General features: G+C 35.8%; 1 protein-coding gene across 1 annotated transcript; it reads left to right on the top strand.

Annotated features, from left to right (window-relative positions):
- The first annotated feature begins 229 nt into the window (after positions 1-229).
- ppt2b (palmitoyl-protein thioesterase 2b) lies at positions 230-12,951 on the top strand. Its single transcript, XM_059350389.1, has 8 exons — positions 230-675; positions 2,345-2,498; positions 5,980-6,075; positions 7,223-7,330; positions 7,919-8,002; positions 9,063-9,147; positions 9,711-9,765; positions 10,614-12,951. Exons 1-8 carry the CDS (start codon positions 487-489, stop codon positions 10,755-10,757), a joined length of 915 nt encoding a protein of 304 aa, XP_059206372.1. The 5' UTR covers positions 230-486; the 3' UTR covers positions 10,758-12,951.
- Positions 12,952-13,268: the final 317 nt, after the last annotated feature.

Raw genomic sequence — 13,268 nt, 5'->3', positions numbered from 1 at the left:
TATACACACACACACACACACACACACACACACACACACACACACAAACTCATGCCATTAAAATGTGATTTTTACACAATATATAAAGTTTGTAATGACTTGTTATAAATGTGAAATAACAGAGGGGACGGTCAACGTGTCCACGCTGCGGATTGGCTGAACCGAAACCGGAAATGACGTCTCAAGCGGCCGCATTACGTTTAATTTAAAACCGGAACAAACAAAAGAAACCAAAGCAAAGCTGAGCAGCTGTCTCAGTGTTTTCGTTATTAACAAATTAAATACACAGCTCCCGCAAAACAGGATCATTTAAGGGACCGACGAGCGGAGCTTTAGCTCTTCTGTACCGCAGTTTGGAAAAAAAAGAAGAAGAAAATAAGATGATAGCATAACATTAGCCAAACACCAATTTTATTTTATTTTAAAGTTATCTCTTTTATTTAGTAGACATTTTTAGTGTTTTTTTATATAATTTTGAGTTAAAAAATGAAGGGCTCCAGTTTTGGTTTTTCAAGCCGGAGGAGGCGGAGGAGCAGCGGGGCGGCCGGGCTGCTGTACCCGCTGCTCGGTGCGTGTCTCTGGGCTGCGGTGTCCGGGTACAAGCCGGTGATCATAGTGCACGGTCTGTTCGACAGCTCAGGGGATTTTATAAACTTACAGCGTTTCATTAACGAGGTGAGTGCTCCGAATTCAGATGTGTGCGATAATGTGGTTGTTTTGGAGATATTTTAGAACAAATAGTACATTTTGTTTTTTCAGGGGTTGACCCTATGCATTGTATACTGTCGGCAGGCCTTACAGCTCATATCACAACATGTTATCAGCAGAAGGGTGGATCTGCTTCTTGCAACATGTGCTATGCTCCATTAGTCAGCTTTTGTCATTGTGTTTGACTCAGAGGATTGTGTTGTGGTGGAAATATAAGTATTTTTCTGCATAATTTCTGCAGCAACACCACAGGAAAGTGAGTTAATGCACTTTAATGTGTTGTTACAGAGTTGTAAATGTGTTGTTGTTTTTTTGTTTAATATATCCTGTAGTTTACACTGTGATCAGAGCAGGATGTTTAAAACGTATTTTCGGGGTCAACATTAAAGTAAAATGAACCCAGATTAAAACAATTATCATCACTTTTTGCAAATATGAGTAATTAAAACACATAATATTTATATATTCAGTGCAGTGTAACAATGTAACATCAATGTTTGTGTGAGTGTGTTTTAGAGATACAAATCAAATACATTGACTGCAAACATAATAATGTATGATTAGGATATTGTCCTAAACTGTAGATGTATATTATTTATTTTCTAAATATTGGGCATTGTTTTCTCTAAGTTTGTGGCAGACTTTGGTCCACTTATTTCAGCGTCCTCCCCCAAGAAAATTTGACAATTACACAGTTAAATTACATTTTATTAAATTTATTCTGTTTTACATATCTGTGTACTAAAATATGGAAAGGTTAGAGCAGATAATAAACAAACAATGCACCAAGAGCTTAAAGATAAACCTGCTAAAGAAATATATTGGACACTCGCTACAAGCATTAGATCTGGGAAAAGTCATTTAGTTTGTTTTGATGCTCTCCACATTGATTTTACATTAATTTGTCTGAGTTGGCGCCTTATAATGGTAGGGAAAAATCAGTTAGGAGCACTTTTTTTTTTGTCTCAAACACAGTTTTAGGGGAATTCTGTGATTTTTTTGGGGGGTGTTATTCCCCTCAAAGCCCTTACTTTCTTATACTGACTGTGATTTTCTGTAATGTTTTCCATAATTTGTGTGTGGAAATTGAACTCCCGTGAGCCAAACTGGTGTTTCTGCTTCGTTAAATCAGTAAGAATCAGGCTGCATGCAAGTGAAATGTGCCCTGCTTTTCTTCTTGGATCCTCCAAACCCCTGACACACCCTTTTGAAACAGACACACAGTTTAAGATTGCAGCCTGGTTTGCGTTGAGGATGTGGTGAAGTTTTTGTGGGGGCTCCGGCAAAGTTGGTGAGGTTAAACTCAGATTTGGTTCCTCTTTTTCTCCTCTACTGTATTAGAAAGCTGAAGACCGAAACCAGACTTTTTACACATATTTCTGCAGGGAAAGAAAACAGAAAGCGGAAATCCAGACTTTGGTCTGTCTGCTTCAGTTGTTCTGTGCTCCTGCCTCCTTACCAAACAGTCAAATGAATCATCAATATTTAAAGCACATCCTGATCAATTAGTAGATAAACCTCCCTGTGGATCTCTGATAACAGGGTTTTAATGCTGAGGTTAGCGTGCTGTTTCTGTAGCTGTTTAACGCTTCATGCAACAGTCTCTTAAACTCTCCTCCTCTTCTCTCTCCTGCAGTCTCATCCTGGAACAAATGTCACGGTCATCGACTTGTTCGACAGAAGCGCCAGCCTGCAGCCCATGTGGAAGCAGGTGGAGGGATTCAAGGCAGCTATTTACCCAATAATGCAAAACGCGGCGGACGGGGTCCACTTCATCTGCTACTCTCAAGGTCAGTGAGTGCATCCAAGCAGCTGAAGTAGAGACATAAATGTGGTGTTTACTCAAGATTATAAAACAGTCTTTGGTATGAACGTCATTCCTGCAATAAATGACCTCAGAGTGAGATTCTGTAAATTGTAAATGTTTCACTCTTTTATTTAAGAGACTCTCTTTGTTGTTTTATTCACTGGATAGGTTTTTTTATGGCTCTTGGGATTTCTGCTGCTGTCATGAGTTGGAAATTCCCGTCAGCAGCTCGTAAAGTAATGAGATTTTCTTTGCCCAGCATGCATGTAAATTTTACATGGGGAATTTTTGCCACCTTTTACCACAAATATTTAGTTTTCTCCTTAAGGAACTATAGATTTTAAATATATTTCCAATTACAGGGTTTGTACAAATTTGCCAAGTGCTTTATTTTAACTTTTATTGTATTCAAGAATATAAATTTGCTTGAATTTAAATATATACTTGTTGAAAAGTGCTTTATTTTATTAAAATAATCATTTGTAACATAATCATCTGGCGAATCATCTACACAATCCCTCATGTAAACCAAAAAAATATTGTAATGTTTTAAATGATACAATCCTGGCGTCTCACACCAGAAGCAAAAAACACATGAAGATAACGCCTGTACTGGACACTTTTTACTTCTTTCTGACATTTTATTGACCAAACAATTAAGTTTAATCAAGAAAATAAGCAGAATATAATAAGTGCCTTCCTTGGTTTGAGTTAAAAGGTTAGTTCTTCTCAGATTTCCTGCTTAAAGCATCATTAAGTTACGGAGCCCCCCAGGGGACACGGGGGAAAAAAAAAGATGGGTGAAAAAAAAAAAAATGATGGGTGAAAAAAAAAAAAGGACGGACTTTTGCGAGATCCCGAGATAGTTTTGCGAGATCCCGAGTTAGTTTTGCGAGATCCCGAGATACTTTTGCGAGATCCCGAGATACTTTTGCGAGATCCCGAGATACTTTTGCGAGATCCCGAGATACTTTTGCGAGATCCCGAGATACTTTTGCGAGATCCCGAGATACTGACGAAAGAAGAGGAGCAATGGAGGAGCGATATTCGCCTATTTTCCGGCCTTCTAACTGGAATAGCGTCACGAAAACCGCACCAATTTCCCCCAGGATGGTTTTATTTTGTACAGAAAACTAAGACTGACATTTCACAGGCTTGATCAACTCACCAAAATCAGCGAGTCTGGCGAAAGATTAAAGTAACCGGGCCGAATATACGTCCTAGTGCCCAACGGCAGCCAGAGTGCTTAGGGACCGTCGCAAAAGTGCAACGTCTTTCTTTTCTATTTTTAATAACTCACTGGAAATTCATCTAATAAACACCAAACGACTTCTGATGTGTTCATGAACTCACTGTGGACTTCCCACACCCTTTATTTTCAATACACACCTTTTCAATTCCTTTTATTCAGTGTGTACAATATTTAAGCCTTTTATTTTGTAATAGCTCTCTTGTTTTTATAGATAGCCTATCAACACCAAACCACTTCTGATGTGTTCATGAATTCATTGTGGATTCCCCACTTCCTTTATTGTCGTAAAACAAACACTTTAAATTTCAGATACCATTCCTTCCAGTGTGTCACCAATCACAAGACATCTGTAAGACAATGAATAAAAATGTAATTTACGTATTTAATTACTGTGCAGCCCAATTTATATATGACTATGTTCAACAAAAGACAAAGACTGCTCTTAGTATTTTAACTCCTCACTATTGCTTGCTATAGTTGTTCTCGATTTTCTGTTTTGGAAAGCATCACGAGCTGATGGTCAAGTACAGATGCATACTTGTGGCTGTAGTAATCATATTTTTGTTTATTCACTTTGCTTTAACAGCTTGCAATTAATGCTAAACTACCTGAAAGGTTGTATGTGTCATGCTTGAATGACAATTTGCATGCTTGACCTGAATTAACAGCAGCAATTTTGAAGAAAAAGAACAGTGAAGTCAAAATAAAAAATGAGAAATGTAAAGAAATGAATGATGTCTAAGAATCTTGTAAGGGTTTTAAAGGAAAGCAAGAAGCTGTGGAAGCTTCATAGTGAGTTCATGAACACATCAGAAGTGTTTTGAAGTCGATATGTAGAAAAACAAGTGAGTTATTAAAAAATAAAAGCCTTAAGTATGAATAGAATATACACGCTTATTGCTCCTTATATCTAAACAACTTGTAAAGGTTTTGCTTGAAACTAAAGGGTTGTGACTGATTCAAACAGCTATCAAATAAGAAAGGCCTTATATATGAAAGAACTATACACACATATTACTTGTGCCTTTAAAAAAGGGGGTTTATTGAAAATAAAGGGTTGTGGGAAATCCACAATGAGTTCATGAACACATCAGAAGTGGTTTAGTGTTGATATCTATAAAATCAAGTGAGCTATTACAAAATAAAAGCCTAAGATGTGAAATAATTATATATACTGATTACTTATGCCTTTTAAAAAAATTGAAGGAGTTTTTAATGACAATAAAGGGTTGTGGGAAATCCACAATGAATTCATGAACACATCAGAAGTGGTTTGGTATTGATAGGCTATCTATAAAAACAAGAGAGCTATTACAAAATAAAAGGCTTAAATATTGTACACACTGAATAAAAGGAATTGAAAAGGTGTGTATTGAAAATAAAGGGTGTGGGAAGTCCACAGTGAGTTCATGAACACATCAGAAGTCGTTTGGTGTTTATTAGATGAATTTCCAGTGAGTTATTAAAAATAGAAAAGAAAGACGTTGCACTTTTGCGACGGTCCCTAAGCACTCTGGCTGCCGTTGGGCACTAGGACGTATATTCGGCCCGGTTACTTTAATCTTTCGCCAGACTCGCTGATTTTGGGGAGTTGATCAAGCCTGTGAAATGTCAGTCTTAGTTTTCTGTACAAAATAAAACCATCCTGGGGGAAATTGGTGCGGTTTTCGTGACGCTATTCCAGTTAGAAGGCCGGAAAATAGGCGAATATCGCTCCTCCATTGCTCCTCTTCTTTCGTCAGTATCTCGGGATCTCGCAAAAGTATCTCGGGATCTCGCAAAAGTATCTCGGGATCTCGCAAAACTATCTCGGGATCTCGCAAAACTATCTCGGGATCTCGCAAAAGTATCTCGGGATCTCGCAAAAGTATCTCGGGATCTCGCAAAACTAACTCGGGATCTCGCAAAACTAACTCGGGATCTCGCAAAAGTCCGTCCTTTTTTTTTTTTCACCCATCATTTTTTTTTTTTTTCACCCATCTTTTTTTTCCCCCGTGTCCCCTGGGGGGCTCCGTATTAAGTTGCATTTTCCTGGTAAAAAGGGTAAAATTTTAAAACTGAAAGCAACTGATTATCTGTCTGTGTTAGTCCAGTGATGTACCTCTGACAATATGCAGTAATATATGATGAAGCTGTGAATCTCACCCATCCCCAAGATGAAAAAAACACAGAAAAGACTGATGTAAAACTGTTTTTGTTGACCTCTTCACAGGTGGGCTGGTCTGCAGAGGAATCCTCTCCACTCTGTCCGACCACAACGTCGAATCTTTCATCTCTCTGTCTTCGCCTCAGGCCGGACAGTACGGAGGTGAGTTCAACTTCAAAGGCTGAACACAAGATTAGGATTAAAGTGCCTAAAATCACTATATTAATAGTAACAGTGTATCAAATGTTAATGTGAAAACATTGTTACTCACATCTGCAATTCAGACTCACTCCACGCCTTCAAAAATAAACTCAAAACCCACCTTTTCAAGATGGCTTACAAGACCTGAACTCATAATCTCTCATCTCTGTTTTGTTTTTGTTTGTTTTTTCGGCATTTTGTGTTTGTGTGTGTCTCTGTTATGTTAAGCGACTTTGAGCACCTTTTAAAAGCGCTATAAAAATCTAATTTATTATTATTAATGTGGCAGGGAGCTGATTGTAGTAGTGATCCAGTCCCATCACTCTTATACTCTCATTTTCAGGTGGAAAAAAACCCTAAAACTCACTGTACACTGATCAGCACCAAACAATCTGATCATGACTGTTGTGTGTTTAGTTTGTCATCCTCTGGAAGAGCTGGGAGGAAAAAGTCTCACAAAGCACGACTCAGTTGAACAATGTTCTATTTTATTACACACAATAGTATTTAGTGTCAGTAATATCATTTCAGCAAATTCCAATGAAGGGAGAGTCGACAGATAGGAAAGATGGAGGAGAGGAAGGAGGGTTCAAGGTTTGGTTCTCACAGATAAATTGTGTCAGGGAGTGAAAGTTATTCTACAATTTATGAGATGAAGTCTGATGAAAAAAGACAAGATTCAGAGTTTAACAGTGTATCAGATTCAGAACAGCAACAAGCTGGTGAACACAGTGGAGCATTTAAAGATGAAGATAAAGATATTTCCCTCAGGAGTGGGTGGGGACTAAACCGAAGCTAAAAGAGAATACATATTGATCCATATATGTCCCTAATTTACTTAATTTAATCAACAATTTTAGGATTTTTGGTTTACAATGAAGCAACAAAACCGTTTTCTTTATTAAGTGGCCAGAAACACGACTCCACATGAATGAAAATGTTGGCCTATGTCAACTTAAAAGGTGATTATATGTCAATGTTCACAACTTGTTTCCGTTAGCCCTGAATGGCCAAAGAATCAGTTATTGCAGAAGTAACATGGTAAGGACTGTTTTTTTTCATCTCTAGCTGGGAAGCTTGCTCCTCATTCTGCTCTTTGTCTCTCCAGACACAGACTACTTGAGGTACCTCTTCCCACAGTTTGTAAAGTCAAACCTCTTCCACCTCTGCTACACGTCGATAGGTCAGAGGATCTCCATCTGCAACTACTGGAACGGTGAGAACAACTTATATTCCTCATCTTGTCAAACCTGAAAAAAAAGGTATTTAGTTTTCCTGCTTGCATGAAAAGAAGAGTTCAGTCTTCACACCGCGTTACCTTGAAAAAAAAGTGGGGAAAAAATTGTAGCAAAAATGGGTTATACTGCACAAATTGTGTGAGAGTTTGTAAACCGATGCTTTTTTGTTTTGTTTTTAACTTAAGATTTTATTGCAGTTTCAGCACAGCCATATTTACATTTTTGCTGGCTGTGTTTTCCATTTTAAAATAACAAATCAACAAAAAAATAATATAATAACAATAATAATAATAAAAACTTTAAAAATTAATAGTATTTAATAAAATTAGTATAAAATAAAAGTATACACCGATGTTTTGCTATTTTTGAATTTACTTAATTTCATCAACAATTTACATGTTTTTTTTTCTCAAATAATTTAAGGCTACACTGGATAAATAATTAATTAATATAAAAATGGTAATTTAAGGGTTGCTGTATTCCTTTAAGATTTAAAGAAGATTAAGTGTGTGAAAGCTTCATAAATAAGTGTTTTTCCATGCTGTTTGTTTGTTGTCCTCCTGCAGACCCTCACCACAGAGACCTGTACGTGAACAGCAGTGAATATTTAGCTCTGCTCAACAGCGAGAGACCCAATCCAAACTCAACAGGTCAGCACATTTCTTTGTGGATAAAACTCATCTAAAGGTCGTTTTAATGTACGTAACTATCAGTCGGGTGTTTATCTTTATCTTCATAAAGCAACAGTGAGTCCAACTGACCTAATGACTATAAAGAAATACCAGCGAGTAACAGAATGATGATGTCAAGTAAAACGGAGGATAAGGAGCTTTATTCACAACAAATAGTTGTCATGACACAATATATCCAAACAAATGATAACAGAAAACACAGCTGTCATCATTTAGAAAACCAGATCAAACCTACAACAGTAGCAGCAGTTTCTAAACATAGATAGGGAAAAACACCCTTATCACCTTTTATTTACATTTGTTTATAATAGACTTTATACATCAACAGTGCGTGTTTGCACAATACAGTTTCTCCTCAGGTAGATAATTAACACTGCAATAAGACTTTTATTTCAAAAAGAGACTAAAAAGCCATTAACGAAAGGTTTGATATTTTAAATTCATCAGGCGTTGATGAATTAAGATAAATTACAGTTGCAAGAAAAAGTATGTGAACCCTTTGAAATGACCGAGTTTTCTGCATCAAGTTGTCATAAAATGTGATCTGATCTGCATCTAAGTCCCAAGTAAAGACAAACACAACATGCTTAACCTGATAACATACACAAAAATATAATATTTCATGTCTTTATTGAATATGTCCATGAAACATTCATAATACAGGTTGATTGTGTTTGTCTATATTTGGGACTTCGATGCAGATCAGATCACATTTTATGACAAATGAATGCAGAAAACCAGGTCATTTCAAATGGTTCAAATACATTTTCATGCAACTGTGATGGTAATGTCTAATGAGACGTTCATTATCAGGATATAATTGCCTTTTCTTTATTTGCTGAGTGACAACAATCAAGATCTAAAGTTTTTTTACAAGCTAGAACTGTCAAACTTGAAGAAATTAACAGGGAAATTAACCCTGAAGCCATCATTAAAGTCCCATAACAGACTGTAAAGGTGTACCTTATAAAGTGGACACTGAGTTTAAATTTCACTGTGTTTTATGTCTGAATCTCAGAGTGGAAGAAGAACTTCCTCAGAATCAAGAAGCTGGTGCTGATCGGAGGTCCAGACGATGGAGTCATCACTCCGTGGCAGTCGAGGTGAGTTCATACTCTCCTTAAGTCTCCTTCGGTTTATTTATTTAAAAAAATAATAATCTACAGTATGATTTCATGTAATAATCTTTCTTTTGAACAAAACAATTTTATGGTAATCTTTGACACATTTAGATGCTGTTGGAAAGAATCACCACAGGATTAAATTTTGGACATTTTTCGTACATTGATAGTAAAATATTAAATAATATCTTAATATTTTTCTACTGTACTTTGTTGAGGCACACAGTCACATGTGCTTAAATGCCTTTGAAATTAACTCCAGAGTTAATTGATTAAACGGAGTATTCATAAACTTCTGAACCACTGATTAGCCTTTTTTGTGGCACAGCTGAAGGATTTTTTCTTGTCCACACTGATTTTCTGCTGTAATATTAATTTTTACTGCTTTAATGTGTCTTCTATGAAATCTCTTTTTCCTTGAAGTCATATGACACTTTCTATGCTCCCTTCACACATTATTCCGCTTATTTTTTTTAACTGTGGATGATCAGATGACTCTCATGTGATGTTCACACATTTTTCTGTCTCTCTCTTATGATTTTCAGTCAGTTTGGATTTTATGACGACAACGAGACTGTCGTGGAAATGCAGCACCAAGATGTGAGTCAAAATCATACACACACATACAGCACTGTTTTTATTATTCATTTTTTAAATGAGACTTTTCAGACAATGATTACAACAAAAACTGACATAAATGACCCCTTTTATTTAATTTCTCTTTGACATAATTTTATATTATTTTCGATATATTTCATAAACGGTTATTATTTTATTGTCTTTTTTTTAAGGGGGTCATTTTTTGACATCCCATAATATGGTGTTTTTCTTTAATTTCTGGCCATATTATGCTCTAATATGTATCAACAGACTATAATTGACCCATTTTCAGCATTTTTGGGCATTTTAAAATTTGACCATTTTTGACAAAAATCGACATGCTATATGCCTTTTTTTGAGCAGGTCATTTTTGGACATCCGTTGTTTTTTTCTCTCGCTATTTATGGACAAACTATTCTACTACATGTATCAACAGACTATAATTGACCCATTCAAGCATTTTTAGGCATTTTAAAATTTGACAAAAATCTACATACTATGGCTTTTTTTTTTCAGTTTTTGGACCACATAAAATGTGAGCTAGTTCAGGCAGGCAAAAATACCATCACATTGGTAAAACAAAAAATTCCCAGACAAGCAGGACGTCTTACATGTAACATTAGATTAAAAACAAAGAACTTTATCTTCTGTCTCAATTTCTGACTAATAAATCTGTCACACAAAAAGGTTAATAACATCAAACACATCATCCAATCTGAAGAAGCTAGATGATTTTATAAAAAAAATAGTAATCATAATAAAGTTAACACATTTATGTGTGATGTTTGGCGTTTCCCATCTTCTTCAGCAGACTAATTGATCTTCTGTTTATTTTTTTCCTGTTTCAGGTGTATCTAAGGGATGTTTTCGGCCTGAAGACGCTGGGGGCTCGTGGCGATCTGATCCTCTGTTCTGTTCCCGGAGTCGAACACGTGTACTGGCACTCGAACGAGACGGTGTTCCACCTGTGCATGGAGAAGTGGCTGGTTTAAACTCTTTACAGCACACACTCACAGATACACACACAGACAGGTACATAGACACACACATGCATCCACATCCCACAGCTTTATAAGCTCATAACTTCCATCATGTACAAAACATCTGCCTCTAGAACCACTGTAACGTATCCTCACAACATCTGTGAGTGTACTGTAATAATTTTGGATTACGGATCTTAGAAATCACCTGGTAATCAAACCGTGTTTGTTTTTCGTTGTACTTTATGTTCATGAGCTTTATGTTTCTGTTGATACATTTGCTTTTTTGTGCTGATCCAAGTAACTCCTCAGTAGGTCACTTTAATAGGAAATAGTTTAACATTTCTTTATTTATTCCCTTTAACGGTGTTGCTGCTGTCAGACAAATCCAGCAGATCTTCGTCTGTGTGCTAAAGGCAGAAAACACGAACAGGGCACGAACTGTCAGAAGCAACAGATATAAAGGCTTCCAAAAACATAGTGTATAACTAGTTAAAAGTTTAACTAGTTATTTTTGTTATAACAGTCTGCAACGGTAATGCAAATCAGACATTAAAGGAGCATTCCACCAATTTAGTATTGACAGGTTAAAAAAAGATAAGGGTTGAAAATCATGGGGCCTTCTGCAAAAAGAAATTATATTCCTATCTTAACTTTCTCACACTTTTCAAACTCAGAATATTTCAAAGTAATGAAATATAAAATGCATTAGTCAAAAAACTACACATGATTTTTTTGTGCCTAATAAGAGAGCATTCAAAATATGAGGAAATTAGTGAATCTGCAAGTTCTTCTGAATCACCTTTATCACCTTTTTTTAATAATAACACTTAAAAACAAATTTTTACAGAGAAGCAGTTTATGGAAATGAACATCTTGGATTCCAGACTCCCTCCAAGTTGTATATCTATTTTTTTTTTTTAAAGGAAAATCAGGCAAGTCGAAACAAATAGCATAGTACAGGCTGAAATATATGGCTAAATTGTTAACAGAACATATTTAACAAGTTATATAAATTGTGTTGACATTATTGCAAACAAATTAACTAAATGCAAATTTGACTGTATTACATGTGTGAGAGTAATAAGTATTAATACACAGAGGTTTAAACAGTTAATAAAACAATGTTAAGTGTTTCTGAGCCTGCTGCTGCAGGATGAAAACATTTTAATGTTGTCCCTCATTTCTGCTTTTCATGTGTTAAAATTGGTGGAGTGCTTCTTTAATTTGTACAAAAGGGATCCCACATACATACAGTATATATATTTATCCATGTGTGTGTCTGTGTGTGTTTGGTCACACATACCTCAAAACAACACACAACACAACAGTGCCTGAGTGACGTTCTGTCATCTTGTCTACATGTACAGTTTTTTTTTTTTTTTGTAATTTTAGTGTGCACGTCTGATCGTGAATATCATGTTTATTATCATGTTTATTATCATGCAGTGCTTTTTAAGCTTCAGTAGATTAAGCCTTAAAGTTTCCCCTCATGCCTCAATGTTTTCATGTCCCATACCGAAGTGCTACGACACACTGCCTTTAGTGATGGTGCTAAACAAAAAGATGGAGGGGCAGGCGGAGAGTGGCCGGAGAGTGGCAGTGCTATATTAGTGTTTTCCAGACTATTATACGTGGCACTCTTTACCTCCCATCGCATATAGATATCTCAGGCGTTTGAGCAACCGTCATGTTTGTCTTTTTGTTGAAAAAAGGGGATTTATTTCTCTTAACTGTCCATTGAATGTTTATGTACTTTATAGATGTTTCCTAAAGGACGACAAGGAATAGAAATATCTATTATGTGGAAAAAACAAGAAGTGAATTACTATTTATTTAGTAAAAAAGACAAAAAAAGAGAATGCATTGCACAATGTTTAACCAAGATAACAAGAAGGGAAGTGATAAAGATCGGATGATTTTAACTGTTTTAAAGTTGTTAGATTTTCAGTATTATTTTAATATTGTTGCATCCTTTGTATGCTCGTTCAATTTAATTAACCTATCTGCATAAAATGTAAGGGATGTCCTCTCTGTGTTCAGTTTTCTCGCTTTAAAAACAGTAAATGTGGTTGTGTACAATTTTTTAAATATTCAAACAGAAACGACTATTTTGACTCTCTCCTACAATTTCTACAGTGTTTGGTTTCCGTAAATGAAAATGTGTCAAATGTCAATTCCTCAATAAAAGACAGTTTTGAACATCTTTTTTGTCTTAATTTATTACAGTGACAGTTCTTGTCTACTTACAGTAGTTCAGCTTACCAGCTTACCATGTAAAAAAATATACAAGCAAGATAAAGTAGATAATTAAACCGGAAACTGGGAATATGGGAATATCCAAGTAACAAAATAAATGTTTTTTCTACAAAAGAGTAACATGAGCATGTCATAAACATGACATGGAATGTGTCATGAACATTAATGACACTTTGAAGTTACATTAATGCTCATGATACTTGTCATGTCATGTTTCTGACAGGCTTGTGTGACTCTTATGCAGACACCTTCAAAATAAAGTGA

This window comes from Centropristis striata, chromosome 14, assembly GCF_030273125.1.
Source record: "Centropristis striata isolate RG_2023a ecotype Rhode Island chromosome 14, C.striata_1.0, whole genome shotgun sequence".
NCBI lineage: Eukaryota > Metazoa > Chordata > Actinopteri > Perciformes > Serranidae > Centropristis > Centropristis striata.
The sequence above is the reverse complement of the archived record's forward strand: the minus strand, read 5'-3'. Positions and strand labels throughout refer to the sequence as shown.